This window comes from Rutilus rutilus (assembly GCF_951802725.1).
Source record: "Rutilus rutilus genome assembly, chromosome: 19".
NCBI lineage: Eukaryota > Metazoa > Chordata > Actinopteri > Cypriniformes > Leuciscidae > Rutilus > Rutilus rutilus.
Window position 1 is genome coordinate 2,803,882 of NC_140232.1, and position 19,035 is coordinate 2,822,916.

Here is a 19,035-nt window from a genome sequence, read left to right on the forward strand (position 1 = left end):
GCCCCCTTTATTCTGCATATTAATTATTTAAATATTGTGACGTGTTCCCGGAAGAAACTCAAGACTACAGTGGAGGCGTTTCAGGAGTTCAGAAACACTGACACTGATATAGAGAAGAACTGGAGCTTCTTCATGATCAAACAGCAACATCACACACTAAACACAGATGGAGGAAAGCATCACAGGTCCTCTTTAAGAATAGTAATATGGCATTTTCTGAGGTATTGACCGAACACTAAACACATGTTAAAGCTGAAATATGAGAGCATTACCAGGAAAGCACAGAGCATGTAGAAGCTGATGAAGTAGAGGATGGCGAAGGAGCTGCCGCAGGTTTTCTCTTCTCCAGGGTTATAGTCGGACTCAGAGTCACACTGTTTCCCAGGCAAACACGCCAACATGATCTGCTGCCACGCTTCACCCGTCGCACACCTGACACACACACACACACACACACATGGGGAAACACAATCACACAAACACATTACTTTTAACACACTTATTTTACACTGCTTTGATAATGAGTGTACAGATTTTGTCATGCCAGTAAGACTCACTTAATCGCAATTCAATGGAAGTCAAACGTGTATACACACACACACACACACACACACACACACACACACACACACACACACACACACACACACACACACACACACACTCACACACACACACACACACACACACACACACACACACACACACACACACACACACACACACAGACACACAGACACACACAGACACGCAGACACACACTCACACACACACACACACACACACACGCACACCTGAACAGCAGGAGCACAGCTTGTGGAAAGGTCTGGAAATTATTGTTGCGATTAATGCTGGTTCCGTCCACCATAGCGACCTTCCCGAACACCTAATAATGAGTAAAACAGTCTCATTATCATAATTCATAATTCACAAGAGTATTATACACCAGCGGATGAGTTACCTGCATCCCAATGACAGCATAGATGAAGAAGAGCATGGCGATGAGCAGAGCCACGTACGGAAGAGCCTGACACACAGAGGAGGAATATGAACATGAACCGAATATCGCTCAATAAACGATACACTAACAGTGCTGCTAATTACAACATTACAGTTTCATTTATGTGTTTTCAAATCTGCTTCACATGGACTAGTTAGCTAACTATTAGTCTCAGATGTGAGTTACAGTTGTTATCAGCAGACAGAAGACGTGAGCTTAAGTAAGTGTGTTTCTCTTCTTTTGAAGTTTATTTGGTTCAGTGTTTTCTGTTTTCTCTTCCTGTGATTGGTTCCTGTTTCTATTAGCTTCCATGGTTTCTGATGGTGTTATCTATGCCTAGACGTTTCGTTGTTCTTAAGTCGACACCATTGCTGAGTATTTCCTCCTTAAAACTGCAGTGAACCAAAGACAGTCTCAAAAACACGCTTTGAAATCGCTGGTGTTTCTGACGTCACAAACTACCTTGTAACCAATCAGATCAACGTGTGATCGTCAACCAGTGGATCTCTGAGCTGAGTGAGTGAGTGGAGGCGGGGCTCATTTGCATATTCATAGAATTGCGCTTACTAAATGAGGCAAGGGTGTCGAGTTACATTCAAGATATTTTAAGGCATTACGATTTTTTTAAAATATCAGATTATGTGAATGTATTCTAGTAGACCACACAAACAAAATTACGAACCTGTAAATGAGCATAAAAGGACATGCTTTTTTGGAGGTGGTAAATACAGTTTTTTTCGATTGCTAAACGACAGTGGGCACAACTGGAGTCACATGTGCAAAACTCTAACTACAGTCTGCACAGCAGCAGCTCATGTGGACCAAACTCTAGTTCGTTCTTCATTGCTTGAACACAGTTTTCAAAACTCTACACACTTATCCCATGACTTTAACCACAACCTGCACAACACTGTGGATTTACAGCACTTTGTTCAAATGCTAACACACTGCTGTCAAAACTGTGAACCACACATTCAAAACAGAATAGATTTCAGCCTTGTGCCTTTCAAACACTGCTGATTGCAATTTCAGCTGAAAGGCTAAGCAGGTGTCTTGTTTTAGACTTGTTAGTGAACACACACACACACACACACACATATATATATATATATATATATATATATATATATAGGTAGAGCTCAGAAAGACTAAATTTGGAAATGGAAGACGGGTTTTGATGGGAACTGATGTTGATGAAAGCCTGTGGCCTGATGCTAGAGAGAGGCAGGATTAGCCCCTCAATTATTTGTTCGAATTACAGTATGTACTATTAGTTTCTACCTTTTTTTTCTCATTACTGTAATTCCGTAAATTACTACAGACTATTGAAGCAAACTGCTAATTTTCATTTACCTTAAAGAATTGTTATGTTCTAAAAATTTAAATAAATCATGTGAAAGAATGTCACTCTTTTCTTTGAAGAAAATATAACTTTGTATGAAGTCACTGAAATTGTTCAAACTGTAAAGATGAAAAGTTTGTATTTTATGTATTGGTGTTTGATGCTAGTGTTTTTACTCCCAGTGTGTTCTGAGTGACAGTGTGTGTTATCTCAGTGAGGGTTGTGTATAGTGTTTGGCTGTGTGTTAGTGTTAAGAGTTGTGTTGCTCTGAGTGAGTTTTGCAGGTGATGTGAACTGTTTAGCTCAGGTGACTGTTGGTAGTGCAGACTGTAGTTAGAGTTTTGCACATGTAGCTCCAGTTGTGCTCACTGTTGTTTAGCAATCGGAAAAAACTGTAATAGAGCAAATACCAGTAAATTGACAACCGCAAAACTTAGTAAGTCACATTGAGTGATTGAGTTATTAAAATAGTCTCCTCCCATAGATGTTGTGTCTGAAAGGGAAACTCCTACAAATGCACATGCAATAAGGTCAGCCGACTGTCTTTCGTAAATCCTGTCGTTTTTTAACGCCAAAAGAGAGCGCAAGCTGTTAGTGAATTTTGCATCTCACGTTAATGTGATTTAAGGATGTTTAAATTAGGGATGCACCGATACCGATACCAGTACTCGAGTGTCGGTCTGATACTGTGCTCATGTACTCGTACTCGTAAAATACAATCACACCTGATACCACTTTAAGGGGCCGTTCACATATTGCGTCTAAAAACGCATGGAAAGCGCGGCCGCACCGCTCCTTCTTTCCACAAGTGCTTGCGCTCCCGTGGCATCTGCCGTTGCTATAATGCAACCATGAACATAGGCGCGCCTGGAAAAACGAGCACACCTACATTTGAAATAACGAATTTGCACGTGCAAATGTGAACGGCCCCATTTGCAACGTGACATTAACCTAACCTCTCGTCAGTTGAGCAGGCAGGAGGAGGAGGAGTAATGTCAGCCGTTTGGAGATATTTTAAGACAAGCGATGATGATTTAAAGGTTGCATAAGCATGCCGTCAAAAAAACGTGTCTCTGTAGGCAGCCTAGGCTCTGAGATCTGCACACTAAAACAATTGGTTTCACCAACCACTCAAAACCAAAACAAATAGTGTTCCAACCAATCACCGACAGCTGTGCACGAGCACAAAACCTCACAACACCCTCCCCTGTCGGTGATTGGTTGGAACACTATTTGTTTTGGTTTTGAGTGGTTGGTGAAACCAATTGTTTTTGTGTGCAGATCTCAGAGGCTGCCTACAGAGACTTTTTGATGGCCTGCTTATGGGGGGGGGGGGGGGGGGGGGGGCAGATAGCGGATCGTTAGGAAAGATTAGATGAATGTGATCATTTATTTTTGGGCCTTTTTTGGGCCTGAAATCGCTGATACAACCTTTAAGGAGAGCAGACTGCAAACTACACTCTGCTAAATTGTCAAGAGGAGAGGTAGAAATAGCTCCTTTAACACAATCAATTTGAGTATACAAGTTGTATAGGCCTGTTTACTTTGTTACAATCAGAAAGTGAAAAATAAAACATTGTTAGAAGAACTGTAATGGTCTTATTAAGTACTCATATTGGTACTTGGTATCGGCAAGCACTCAAATGTAAGCACTTGTACTTGGTCGGAAAAAAGTGGTGTCGGTGCATCCCTGGTTTAAAATTTGTACTGGGAAACAAGAGAACATCATTTGTTGCAGTGCAGTGTACCTGAAAGGACTTGATGAAGGTCCACAAGAGCGTGCGAATGCCCTCTCCTCTGCTCAACAACTTCACCAAGCGCATGACACGAAACAGACGGAAGAACGTGATGGAGATCCTTGCGCTGTCCTCCGTGTTCTGAGAAAAACACCTCAAGTTAATGAGATATAATGTGCTTCCACTCTTTACTTCAATGTGTCTCGGTCACACGTCGCACAGTGAGTGTGAACAGGACCGTGATATTGAGTGTTCTGCCTCATTCACTGGTGAGTTTCATGCAGAGTTTATTCATGCACTGCAGGCTTCGCATTCTCAAACAGCAAACGCTTCAAGGCCCCATACACATGACAAAGATCTTGTCAAGACAACACACAGGGCATCTTACCCCTGACTATACTGCAGCTCCTGTGTGCTTCAACAGATAAAAGGGCTCGTATTAAATCTCACATTCAGATAGGTTCTTCTGAACACAGCAAACTCATGCCTGAATTATTGAGCTTTCGCATGAAGTACATCATGTACAGTTCTGTCATGACAACTCTCTAAATGTGTTTGGCATGGTGATGATATGTCAATGTTGTATGTTTGGTCTTGGTGGAATAGATCTGCTATTGATCTGCTGCTGTTATTGGTTATTGCTGCTGCTGAAGAGCAAGTACAGGACTCGCTACTGCCCATAAATGCATGACACGCTGTTGTGAGCAAGATTCTGTTGTTGTACAATACACTGTCAGAAATAGGGGTACAGTAGGAGTCCATTTCTGTCCCCCAAGGTACAATCTACACTAACGTACCCCATAGGCCTTATTATTGGACCTCAAGGTACATATATCCCCCATATACACAAAAGAAATATATTTTCTGGATATGTTTTGGAATATATGCACATATTTGAAATTGGCCCAATAAATATATTTCATACTTATATTTCATATATTTTTGTTATATTTCAGAATATATTTCAATGTATTTTTTTCTGTACGGGTCCCCAAAAGTGTCAAAAATATATGTGGCATATATTCCAAATACATTGAAATATATTCTGAAATATAACAAAAATATATGAAATATAAGTATGAAATATATTTATTGGGCCAATTTCAAATATGTGCATATATTCCAAAACATATCCAGAAAATATATTTCAAATACAATTCTTTTGTGTATGGGATGTACCTTTTTGAGGGTCAAAAAGCATTCAAATGTACATATATGTACCATTTCTTTTAAAGGTTAAGGTACAGCCCCAGTGACAAGCCATTGTAGCCCTAAAGGTACAATTATGTACTTTATTTTCTGAGAGTGTAGCATACATGAATTACCCATAGCAGATCTATACAGGTGGAGCTGGGGAAGGAGGAGGGTTTCTGAAAGTGCTGCAACTGCTACAGCAAATGCTGACCAAGTATTCGAAGGTTGAGCAGCGAGCTCATTGGCTACTGATACAGCAGGAACCAATCAGCTGTGCCCTAAAGAAAATCACGTGATTGCAAGCAGATTGAGGACCTATCAGCCTGCGTCATCTAGAGTTTCATGACAGAACTTTGTATTCTGCCCTCGGTGGGAATACTCACAGTTTAAACGCATAAAAACACTGTAAAAAATGAATGATTAATAAGTCATGGCAACATATGTTTTTCCATTACTTTAACTGAATGAGTTCAAATGAGTTGAAATGACTTGTACAGCCAATCGTTTGCACACTAAACAGCTCAAATAATGTGACTACATCCTTATATCAGTAGTAAGATGGGAAACACCTTTAATATGTGAACAGAAACAGACAGAGAAGAGAGAACACAGAGCTGGGCCTGGATCACATATTTACTTACATTGACCTCTGTGATCGCAATGTCAACGATGCTACCAACAACAATTAAGGCATCAAACGTGTTCCATGCATCGGCAAAATAGTGCTGCGGACACCCAGCGACACAGAGAGATGCGAGAGGAAAAGAGATGGATTGACAAAGGAACAGAAAAGAGGGAAGAAAAAGACAGAAGAAAAATCACAGTTTTGATGTTGCAGCCGCACACAGAAAGAGCAACACACTGTTTCTGAGTCTCAATCTGCTCCCTACCTCCCTATAATGGCAATCAGAGCATAGTGAACACTCATTCAAGGGACTTGAGCCCAACAAAGTTTCATTTATCACACATCTTTATTGTACAGCAACTGTTAAAAGTCATGAAATGCCATATGTCTTCGTCCTCCACTTCTAAATAAGACATGATGACATTTCCAGTATGTGATTGTATTGAGAAACCAATGCTTGCTGGTCATTGTGTGAGATTTTTGGAGATGACCAGTGCATTGAAACTAGGGAGCGGATTGAGACACATCCTACCACAACAACATCAGCTAGGCATTCTGGGTATTTATTTATAACAGTTTATTTGATTTTCATAATAATGTTTATGTCACATTTCACCCTAAAATCAAAAGAAAACTACAGTATACTATGCATTAAAGGTATAGCGGAGGATTTTTTACTTCCGGGTGGATCACCTATACTATTGGTCCTCCTAATTGTCAATCATTCTGGTGAATCAATCAAACTTATTCAAAAAGTGGAGAGGGCGGGTCTTATCTAAAATTCGGAAAGATCCTCCACTATACCTTTAAGAAAATGAAAACCTTTTCCATTGTGACATTCGCACGACCTACTGTAATGTGTTCAGACGCTTCACCTTTTGGACTTTTTTGTGATTCTCAATTTTTTCATTCATGAAACATGAGCAGAACTCATATCAGAACAAGTATAAATCATGAATAAAGCAATTCTTGAGTAAATTATCACATTCATGAGCTTTGTAAATGTTATGATCACTTAAACTAAACGGTGCATACTTTGATGATTTATACTGTCTTCTTTTATAAGCCATTAAAATACAAATCATTTTAAATTTCATCACAAAACATCGTTAAATAGAAAAAGGCGCAAGTCTCTTTATTTTACATTATTTATTAGTGAGCACAAATATTCATCGGCATAATAACAATTTGATATCTTCTTATCTGACATATTTTGTTATTATTTTGTTATGGCTTAAATTGTGTAATCATAAATAAGACTTCTTAAAGCATGCTCTGTGTCAGACACATCTATTAACACAGCACACTGAAGGACACACTGTACACAAACGCCAGCTAGCAGAAGTGAGGGTCAGACAGGCGAGAGGAAAGACGGGCAGTCTACCTGACTCAGAACGATGTCTACTACGCTGCCAATCACCACCAGTGCATCAAACCCATTCCAGGGGTCCACACAATAACCCTAATCAGACACACACCAGCGGGGGGGACAGGAGAGCAGAAGGGTTAAACATCACGGGACAGGGGCACGAGCTTTACACCGACACTACAGAAACACATACCTTCGGCTGGAAGGCTACCAGTTTGAGAATCATTTCAACTGCGAAGACCCCCGTGAACACCATGTTCAAAATGTCCATCCCATAATTGAAAAGACGTGACTGGCCGTGATGCTGAGTATAATACATAGAGAATTCAAAATGAACATCATTTTATGTGGATTACAATTCTTCAAACTAAGTCAGACAATATACATCTATTCCTTAAGTGGAAAAAACCAACCTTGCTCTACTATTAGTAGCTTTGTTTCCATTCAGCTGTTTTAATTGCAAATTTGTGATATATTCTGTATATATATGTGCTCAATTGATGCAGATGATTTTTTAAATCCGAGATAAGTAGACATGAGCATACAGTTGTGGTCAGAATTATTGGCAATGTTTCATAAATGAAACATTTATTTTTTACAGCCAATTTTGATCATATTTACCAGGGGTGCCATTAATTCTGACCACAACTGTAAACTACGATGGAAACCCATTAAGAAAATCCCTCAATGCACGCCAAAAAACTTTGACCTTGCCTCAGCAGAGGATGTGATTGGATAACTGGACTAACCAGCGGACCAATCGCATCACAGCATCTCAAATGTTGTTAAACTACCCCATTTATGCTATTTTAAAGGTTCCTAATTTTGTTTTGGAGGTTTCCTACAACAGGTTAACATTTAACTTTAAATTTCTCATAATATTCATTGCAGCATCAGCTCTTTTCTCTCTGTGTCTGAAACAGTTCAATCAAGGATTCAGTCTCTCTAAGCCCCGCCTCTCTGAGAGCTGCTCTGCTCTGATTGGTCAGAAAGCAAACGCTTATTATCATATCTGAGTCTCAGCTCTTGACACACAGTGATACGAACAGTAACGATGGCGTGGGTTTTACCGTATCAATCTCAGAAAACAGCGTCTTCTCGACACGAACAACATGAACCAAACTCTTCCAGTCTCAAATAAACTACAGTGTTTGAGGGCGGGGCAAAGAGATGCTGTTCAGCCAATCAAGACCAGAGGCTGGCATTATGCAAATGTGTTACAAACCTACATACATTGGAATTACTGACGACTCGTTTCAGTTCAGAATCACTGCTTTCTGTTATGGGACAATGGGCCCTATCTTGCACCCAGCGCAATTGACTTTGTACACCGACGCATGTATCATTCCTATTTTGCACCCGACACACAGCGGACTTTTCCCTCCACAGACGCACGTCTGTAAATTAGGGAATGAACTTGTGCTCCTGGTGCGGGTCAGCGAGAAGAGGAGGCGTGTTCCGGCGCAAACGTTCCCTGGTGCTATTTTGCAGTTTCAGAAAACAATTCCACCACTGACCAGGAAAAACCTCGTCTAAAGTCAGTGGCGCGTTATTCAGATGCTATTTTAAGGGCGCATGCTTGGCCATAATGTAGCGTGTGCACAGCGCACATACACTTAGCTTCTCTCATCTACACACAGACACAGCAGTTCACATTTTTGCAAACCATACATAATTACAAGGAAAAATATTCCACACGAGGGAAATCATTGTTGTGTCCATGAAGATGTGAAAAATAAGCATAAATCTAGATTATCTAAAGCACATTTACCCAAATAATTATACGCCTGTTTAACCAAAGCTAATTTGTGTGTGTTTCTCCATCCCCATACAATGTCACTTCTCTGTGTTTTACGGCCCTGACGAGAACGTCGGTCTCCTCGGCTGTCTCACACATGAATTATGTTGAATATCTGTCAGCTGTTAAATTTAACTACACAATTAGATAATACCAGTTTAGCTCAACCAATTACCAAGCAATGCTTCATTTTGTTCAGTCTGTGTGTAAAAAGAGCATTAGCAATTAAAGAAAAAAAAAAAAACACCAGCAAAACATGATCAGGTCAAAGTGTCAGAATCATTTTTGGTCCCAAATTTGTATATATTTTACTGGTAGTAGTCACTGTATGAAGAATTTTTGGGGTCACAGTTTACTTTATTTTGCTCTCCTCACTTACGTAAATGAACTATAGTGTCCTGCACACACTAGTAAAAAAATATAAAAAAATTATATCTGGTGTCTGAATACATTTTGGTCTGACTGTATCTGCACTTTGATCTGTGAAACTTTGCAGACCTTTAACATTCACAAACAGATTTATTGCACACTACATGAAAGGGAATATCCCCCCAAAAAACTTAATTGGGGCTTTAATGTTTTTAGATCTTTGTTTTATGACTGACAAGGTGTGTTTGTTGGGTGAAACCTATGTTGTGGAAAAATTGGTTGATTTAAGACGTGTGAATGTTTTTTGTGCACTCTGGATGTGAAATTACAGCTGTGTGAAGCTGAAAGTTGGTAAAGAGAACCATGTGAAGTAGGGGTGTAACGGTACAGATATTCGTATTGAATCGTTCGGTACGAGGCTTTTGGTTCGGTGTTCGGTACGCATTTTCAAACCGAATGGTTCGTTGGACCATTTTCCCTGCCGACCAAAATTTTGTTATTTCAATTGTAGGCGGGTCGCGCGTGGCAAGCGCGCTCATAATGTAAGAGGCGCCGGCGCGACCACAATATTGTCCAACATCAAATGGCAAACGTAATGCAAGCGGAACGAAACTGCTCGTTATTGTGTGGTTGAAGGACCGTTTATCAGTTTGGACCAGTGCAGCGCGAGCCGATCGTGATCATGCGACACTGTTACTACACAGCGCTAAGAGATCCAGTAAAGAAAGCATTTGAATTCGCCACAGAAGTAATAACATCGCTGCAAGATCTAGTGAGAAACATTCTCATTTCTCCGTTATTAACGGATCAAACAGCGCTGACGTGGGAACCAGGAAGAAACATTGTGCCATGCATGAACTATCCAGTGTCCACAGATCTGCAACATTCATTATGGCTTTACTGTAGTAACACTAATTGCAACAATGGAAGTTTGGCAGTAACATTACGTCGGTTTTATTTTGACATTATGAATAAAATTGCTGCCCTCAAATGTTAATCTGAACTAAAATAGACCTTTGTTTATAACTAGTACAATATTAGGCTACATTTCATTTTTTCCAAGGAGCTGTTTTGTTTTATATGCTCCTAAGAAGAGTCAATTATAGCTCCATCATTGCTCTAAGTAAAAAAAAAAAAAAAAATCATAAAAAAAAAAAAAAATCTCTGGCATTTCTTTCTTTTTGCTGTATCGAAAACGTACCGAACCGTGACACAAGTGTATCGTATTGAACCGAACCGTGAATTTTGTGAACCGTTACACCCCTAATGTGAAGAGTTAAAAACGTCCTAGGTAACACTGTATAATAACTGCACGTTATTAATCATTAGTTAAGCATTAGTAAACAGTTAATTCATCATTCATCATGATCTTATGAACCACTGACAACTCCTAAAGAACTGGCTTGTAAATAATGCAATACTTCATTTAGAAATTATAAATTGATCACTAATAAAGTATGAAAATACAATGATTAAACACATTATAGATATGCTTTTAAATCAAGAACAAAGCATTTGTAGCTGTATTTATAAACTGCTTATTAATGTCTATTAATGCTTTATAAATGATGAATTAACTGTTTACTAATGCTTAACTAATGATTAATAGCGTGCAGTTATAATAAAGTGTTACCAAGTCCTACAGTGTCCAGTGTAAAACACTGTAATGTGGTGATGGAGCTCTGTCCACACTCTCTGATGAGGTTTGTGTCTCAGTGCTGATGTTGCTCTCACCTGAACCGCCAGACACAGCGTGTTGAGGACGATGAGCACGAACATGACGTACTCGAAGCCGGTGGAGTTCACCACATACCAGAACTTGTACTGGTAGGGGTTTTTGGGGATGTATCTCCTCAGCGGACGGGCTTTCAGAGCGTACTCCACACACTGCCGCTGTCAACACACACACAGTCAGACTCGTCTTTCATTCAGATCCACACTGGACAGGGTTGCCAGGTCTGCGAAACAAAACTAGCCCAATGACACTGTCCCAAATATCAAAACTCATAATGTGCCACTGCCATATTTTACACTCACTGTATGACTTGAAAATCACTTTATAGTGGTAATCATCAACACAGTCTGTTCTCATAGAGGAACTCGCTTTCCAATGTTGGATCATTGTTCAAATGTAAAATGGGTAAAATATCTCAATACAAGCATTTTAGTTCAATAAAACGGTAACACTTTACAATAAGGTTCATTAGTTAACATTGGTTAATGTATTAACTTACATGAACTAACCATGAGGAATACATTTGTTACTGTATTTGTTAATGTTAGTTATTAAAAATATGTTAGTTATTCATGTTAGTTCACAAGGCATTAACTAATGTTAACAAGATTTTAATAAAGTGTTAGTAAATGTTGACATTAACAAAGTTGTATGTTCATTATTAGTTAACGCTAACTAACGTAGTTAACTAATGTTAACTAACGAACCTTATTGTTAAGTGTTACCAATAAACCTTTAACCCGCAGGGATTCTAGCCCAGTTCTGCGGGAAAAGCCCAGACTTGGCAACCCTGACAGTGGATCACGATATATAATAATATCTGAGGACTGTCAGACCTGGTTCTTGTCCAGCTCACAGTTCTTGTATTCTTTCTCGCCCTGTTCCTGAAACGTGACGATGACAAAACCCACAAAGATGTTCATCATGAAGAAGGCGATGATGATGATGTAGATGATGAAGAAGATGGAGATCTCCACACGGTAGTTGTAAATCGGGCCGATGTTCTCCTTGCTGGAGTCGATGGCCTTGTACAGCAGGCTGAAGGAGAGAGGACACACACGAGGGACCAGCACACTTTATTATCAGCAGGTGTGTGTGTGTGTGTGTGTGTTTGGTTTATATTACATTGTGGGAACCAAATGTCCCCACAAGGATAGTAAAACCTGAGGTCACCTCCATTGTGGGGACCAGCCAGCGGTCCCCACGAGGGAAATGGGTAAATAAACATACTAAATTATATATTTTTTTAAATGTAAAAATGCAGAAAGTGTTCTGTGATGGGTAGGTTTAGGGGTAGGGTTAGTGTGTGTGTGTGTGTGTGTGTGTGTGTGTGTGTGTGTGTGTGTGATGGGTAGGTTTAGGGGTAGGGTTAGTGTAAGGGGACAGAATATACAGTTTGTACAGTAAAAAAACCATTAAGTCTATGGAGAGTCCCCACAAAGATAGTGAACCAGACGTGTGTGTGTGTGTGTGTGTGTGTGTGTGTGTGTGTGTGTGTGCTGGTCTTACGCTGGCCAGCCTTCAAACGTTGAGACAGTGAAGAGAGCCATCATAGCCATCAGAACATTATCAAAGTTAAAGTCGCTGTTGAACCAGATCCGCTCACGCATCTGTGGCAGAGCCGTCTCACCGATACTGTACACGATATATGTTCCTCTGGAAACACAGAAACATGCTGGATCTGATTAACACACACACACTCTTACACTCACAAATACACACACACATGCTCACTCACACACACACACTCAGACACTCACAAATACACACACACATACTCACACACACACTCACACACACACACACACACATACACAAAAGACTCACTCACACACACACACACACTCACACACACACACATACACAAAAGACTCACTCACACTCACTCACTCACTCACTCACTCACTCACTCACTCACTCACTCACTCACACACACACTCACACACACACTCTCACACTCACACACACACACACACACTCACCTGCATTCCTCTGGAGTTGACTTCGCATCGTCACTGCAGCGGTAGAACTTCCCCTGAGGACAAACATTTTCATCACACAACAGAAAACTGCTTGTTAAAGGAGTTTGTTAAATATGAAATCTTTCTTTAATGTGAAAGTATTTGCTGGAGCACCTTGAACAACTGCACACCGATGCAGGCGAACATGAACTGAAGAAGTGTGGTGACGATCATGATGTTCCCGATCGTCCGGATGGCCACAAACACACACTGAACCACATGCTGAGAGAGAGAGAGAGAGAGAGAGAGAGAGAGAGAGAGATAGAGAGAGAGAGAGAGAGAGAGAGAGAGAGAGAGAGAGGGAGAGAGGGGAGGACAGAGAGAGAGAGAGAGAGAGAGAGAGAGAGAGGGGGGAGGACAGAGAGAGAGAGAGAGAGAGAGGGGAGGACAGAGAGAGAGAGAGAGAGAGAGAGAGAGAGAGAGGGGAGGACAGAGAGAGAGAGAGAGAGAGAGAGAGACAGAGAGAAAGAGAGAGAAAGAGAGAGAGAGAGAGAGAGAGAGAGAGAGAGAGAGAGAGAGAGAGAGAGAGAGAGAGAGAGAGAGAGAGAGAGAGAGAGAGAGAGCCATTACACCATAGTCAACATGCCCCCGTCCCATCCACACTGAGACCTGTAGCAGCATCACATTTGAAATGAGCTCATTTTGTGCATAGAATTGTAAAATCTCTCAGTTTGAACTTTTGTTATGATATCTATGTTATATTGTGAGTAAAATATTGGCTCATGTGATTTGAAAGTCTTTTAGTTTTCACTTTATTCAAATTTAAAAAACGTCCAAACTTTCCCGGAATTCTGGTAGTATTTCAGTATATCTTTAGTTGAACTTCAGCACTGTTTCTGGATAACTAAAGTACATTAAGTACAAAATTAGCTCCAATTTAGCAGACTTTATGCAAATTTAGTATACCAACAGTACAATTGCAGGGTATTTATATTAAGTACATAAATATGTAAATGTATTTGTAGTACACTTAGCATAAAATAAATGTATTTCAAGTACATTTTAGTATGTATTTTTCACTACGGCATGCCAGGCAAACAGACAAACAATCACAGCTCTGCAAAGAAACTGTTCATAAAAGATGTGCAGTGTCATCTACACTGGATCTGTGTGAAACAGGGATTGTGCTTATGACATGTACTGTACTACTTATCATAGAAATACATAAATGGTCACAAAATATTGATCTGAGTGGAATTGCTTTTATGATGTGAGAAAAATGAGAGCGCAGAGAGCAACGAGAGCCGTGTAAAAAAAACAATGTACAGTGAAAATTAGAGTAGGACTGCACAATATATCGAAATATCACAAATGTATATATCACGATATGCATATCACAACGGCTTGCAATAACTGCGGTCATGAACTAAAGACAGAGAAGATCACTCGCTGCTCTCGGCTGAATAACTGCTGTAGCTTTAATAAGAATCAGGATATATGGAATTCATACAGTGAAAACTAAGCAGTGTTTTATTTGTACATTTGATTATTCAGTTTGTGTTGTTTAATAACCCTGATGTAGGATAACCTGACCCCTGACCCCTGACCCCCGAGGTTTACACTGATGTTAAAATAACACTTCTCATATACAGTAAAACACTGATGTTCACTGGCAGAAGTTTAGGGATGTTTTCTAGTCACAAAAAGAATGTGAAACGCGTGTATAGGTTATATCATTTTAAATATATTTTTAAGATAATTTAAGTTTATTTTACACACTTTAAGCATTATGATATCGCATATCGCATTATTTAATGAGTTATCGCCCTTCTCTTCACTGTCGTGCAGCGCAGATTTAGAGTTCAGAAAGGTTGTTGTGTCACAGAGATGAACTGACCTTGAGTCCTTTGGCTCTGTTGATGGCTCTCAGAGGTCGAAGCACACGCAGGATCCTCAAGATCTTCACCACCGAAATGGCCGACGATCTGCAGACGAAACACGAGCGCATGCAGTGACTGACTTCAAACATGCGGATGAAATAACCGTGACGTGAACCTACTGTATCCCGAAGGAGAGGAGAGACACTCCGACCACCAGCAGATCCAGCAAGTTAAAGTAGTTTCTGCAGAACGCTCCTTTATGAAGGAAAGCCCCGAACGCCGTCATCTGATGAACACAACACACACTAGTGGACTAAACCAGCAATTCTGACAACACTTCATTGGTCACACTTTACAATAAGGTTCATTTTTAACATTAGTTGATGTATTAACTAACATGAACTAACCATGAGCAATACATTTACTACAGTATTTATTAATCTTTGTTAACGTTAGTTAATAAAAATCCAGCTGTTCATTGTTAGTTCATGTTAGTTCACAGTGCATTAACTAATGTTAACAAGTTTTTAATAAAGTATTAGTAAATGTTGAAATTAACATTAACACAGATGAATAAATGCTGTATACGTGCAGTTCATTATTAGTTAATGCTAACTAATGTAGTTAACTAATGTTAACCTTATTGTGAAGTGTTACCTTTTCATTTTACACATTTATATCAATTGCAATCATGCAGTAAAAGCAAGAGTAAAAATGAAAAATAAGAAATGAACTAGTGAAGCATGATCTGTGTAATCTGGAATAAGTAAGAGGGTTATAATCATGTTGTGTAGAATGCAAATAGAAATAAGACAGGAGTCTTTACCTTCAACAAGATCTCCACGGTGAATATAGCGGTGAAGGCGTAGTCTAAATAACCGAGAACCTGCAACGTGACACACGAGAAACTCAACCAGGAATCCAGCGGACAGAGTCAGTTCAAGTCTATTTGATTTCTACAGCGCCTCTACAATCCTCGCAGTTTCATAGCGTTCATGTCTTTAAGCCTGTTTAAGTTAACAGACAAATGAAGAAATGCCATGTGAAACGTCTTGTGAATTACTGTTTATATGAAACACTATTTCTATAGTCCACTTCAGACATTGTATTGACTATAAGTAACTTTGCACCTACACTACCAGTCAAACGATTATTCATGTTTTTAAAAGAGTCTCTTCTGCTCACTGAGGCTGCATTTATTTGATAAAAAATACAACAAAAACAGTAATATTGTAAAATATTATTACAATGTAAATCATCTCTTCTCTATGTGAATATATAGTAAAGTGTAATTTATTCCTGTGATCAAAGCTGAATGTTCAGCATCATTACTCCAGTCTTCAGTGTCACATGATCCTTCACAAATCACTCTAATATGATGATTTGATGATTAAGAAACATTTCTCAAAGTTAGTAGAATGTCTAAAGTGGACTATCGAAATCTGAAACCTGAAATAATCACTCCGTCAAATGTGATCATGAAGAAAATGAGGTTCATGAATCTATCTGATGCTGCACAACTAGAAAGAAACGTCCATATATTTCTATTATTTGTGTATGTTATCCTATTAAAAAGCAGATGATATGGTGTTTTGTCTGTAGGGATTTTCTTGGCGGTCTTACGATGTTTCGGGCAGAGAAGTTTCGGATGGGGTCCTCGGCTGCCAGCGAGACCGAGCTCAGCATGATGAAGATGAGGATGAGGTTGGTGAAGATCTGATGATTGATGAGCCGATGGCACGCCACACGGATCCTGCGTCACACACCGACAACAGTGTGTGAGAATGAACAATGTGGAAAAGCAAAAGATGTCAAGCTTTCTCCATAAATGTGACTCTGGACTACAAGACCAGTCACATGGGTCAATTTTTTTATTTGAGATTTATTTGTCATCTGAAAGCTGAATAAATAAGCTTTCCATTGATGTGTGGTTTGTTATGATAGGACAAAATTTGGTCGAGATACAACTATTGAACATCTGGAATCTGAGGGTGCAGAAAAATCGAAACATTGAGAAAATCTCCTTTAAAGTTGTTCATTTCTGTTCACGATTGTGCTGCACTCACTCACACAAATACATGTTTTATATATTTACAGTAGGAAATTTACAAAATATATTCATGGAACATGATCTTTACTGAATATCCTAATGATTTTTGGCATAAAAGAAAAATCTATAATTTTGACCCATACAATGTATTGTTGGCTATTGGTTTTGTCATCCAGGTTCACAAATGATGTCAAGCACACGTGCAAAAAATTAATAAATCTCCAGTGTATCATAAACACACCAGATTTGAACAGGTGGAAGTCAAGAATAATTACTTCAGTCTGTTCTTCAGCCTTTGTGAAAAAGAAGTGCTTAATTTTATTGAATGTGCACTAATGTTCTTCAAATATTTTAGACATATTAAAAATATATATTAAAAAAATGCTTGCAGATAATGTGATATTAGTGAAATAAAATGTCACTTATGTATACTTTTAGGGTATAGAGTTCACTTTAACACACTTAAGTACACTTTAAAAAAAAAGTGCACTTTGTAATGACAATTAAAATGGTTCATTTTAAATCACTGTAGTTTTGATGTGTTGACTAACATACTAAAGCACATAATTTTAACTGTAGTGTGTGGATATTACATTAAAAGTAAATATATTTTAGAATCCCCCTGTGGTGAAAGTCAAGTTTTTAAAGTTGTTTATATGTCTATGTGGTGTTTTTAATACGCTTTAAGACAAAGCATGTGTAAGTTCATAAGTCGACACCATTGCTGAGTATTTCCTCCTTAAACTGCAGTGAACCAAAGACAGTCTCAAAAACACGCTTTGAAATCGCTGGTGTTTCTGACGTCACAAACTACCTTGTAACCAATCAGATCAACGTGTGATCGTCAACCAGTGGATCGCTGAGCTGAGTGAGTGAGTGGAGGCGGGGCTCATTTGCATATTCATAGAACCGCGCATACTAAATGAGGCAAGGGTGTCGAGTTACACTCAAGATATTTTAAGACATGGAGATTTTTTTTCAAGGAAAAAACATTTAAATATGTATTTTTGGTGATCAAAGATGAGATTTAAGGGATACAATTATTGACTACAGGGGACTTTAAATGTGCCAATTGCAACTTCATCATTACAAATGTGTAATTACAAATATATTTAAATACATGACATACAAGTATCAAAAGAAATGACATTAAAGTATATTTTAGTTTGCCATAAATGTTTGTCAGCACATTTAGCAGTACACGTTAACCATATTTCAGTCACAATAGAATTATTTAATTGTATGAAAAAGAGCAGCGTGAACATTCTGCTAAACATCAGGCCTTTGATCCACTGAAGAAACAAAGTGTTTTCAATCATAAACAAAGGCACTTAATATAATTATTCTAAAAAAGAAAATCTTCTTCTCTTTCTCTTCTTTTCTGCATTTTCACTTCTGCTATAGATTGTGTACTAATTTAGCTTCCAATAAAGACCTTTCACCTTTCAGCATGACAATGATTCAAAACATCTAAATCAACAAAAGAATGGCTTCAGCACAGAAAGATGAATGTTTTGGAAATGGCCCAACCAGAGCCTAGATCTAAATCTTATAGAAATACACACGAGATGCCCTCGCAATTTAACAGATCTGGAACGTTTTTGCAAAGAAGAGTTCTATTAATATAATATAAATATTCCCAAGTCGAGATGTGCCAAGCTGATAGACTCCTGTCATACAGACCGAGTGCTGTAATAAACACGTATTAGTTCGGGGGGTGTACACTTATGCAGTTAGTTATTCCAAGTCTTTTTTTTTTTATCTTTTTTTTATCTGAAAATTGTTTGGTTTTTAGTGTCATTGCATAGGATATATCAGATATAATTATTATATAGGATATATGATTAATCTTCATTTTTCATTTTTTTACAAAACAGAAACCAGCTGTTTTAACAGGGGTGTGCAGACTTTTTACATCCACTGTATTTTAAACTTGGCATTGTGTACTATGAATATTGTTGGCTTTTATGATAAAT

General features: G+C 38.8%; 1 protein-coding gene across 1 annotated transcript in view; it reads right to left on the reverse strand.

Annotated features, from left to right (window-relative positions):
- cacna1db (calcium channel, voltage-dependent, L type, alpha 1D subunit, b) overlaps positions 1–19,035 on the reverse strand; it is a 102,231-nt gene that overhangs the window by 23,296 nt on the left and 59,900 nt on the right. Inside the window, exons 21-36 of the mRNA XM_084389806.1 lie at positions 16,633–16,762; positions 15,836–15,895; positions 15,189–15,295; positions 15,027–15,114; positions 13,304–13,411; positions 13,151–13,203; positions 12,678–12,824; positions 12,005–12,206; positions 11,168–11,326; positions 7,460–7,570; positions 7,282–7,359; positions 5,914–5,997; positions 4,091–4,219; positions 962–1,027; positions 795–886; positions 273–432 (exon numbers count right to left, since the gene is read on the reverse strand). Coding sequence (XP_084245932.1) covers positions 273–432; positions 795–886; positions 962–1,027; positions 4,091–4,219; positions 5,914–5,997; positions 7,282–7,359; positions 7,460–7,570; positions 11,168–11,326; positions 12,005–12,206; positions 12,678–12,824; positions 13,151–13,203; positions 13,304–13,411; positions 15,027–15,114; positions 15,189–15,295; positions 15,836–15,895; positions 16,633–16,762 — 1,774 coding nt within the window. The remainder of the gene's footprint in view (positions 1–272; positions 433–794; positions 887–961; positions 1,028–4,090; positions 4,220–5,913; positions 5,998–7,281; positions 7,360–7,459; positions 7,571–11,167; positions 11,327–12,004; positions 12,207–12,677; positions 12,825–13,150; positions 13,204–13,303; positions 13,412–15,026; positions 15,115–15,188; positions 15,296–15,835; positions 15,896–16,632; positions 16,763–19,035) is intronic.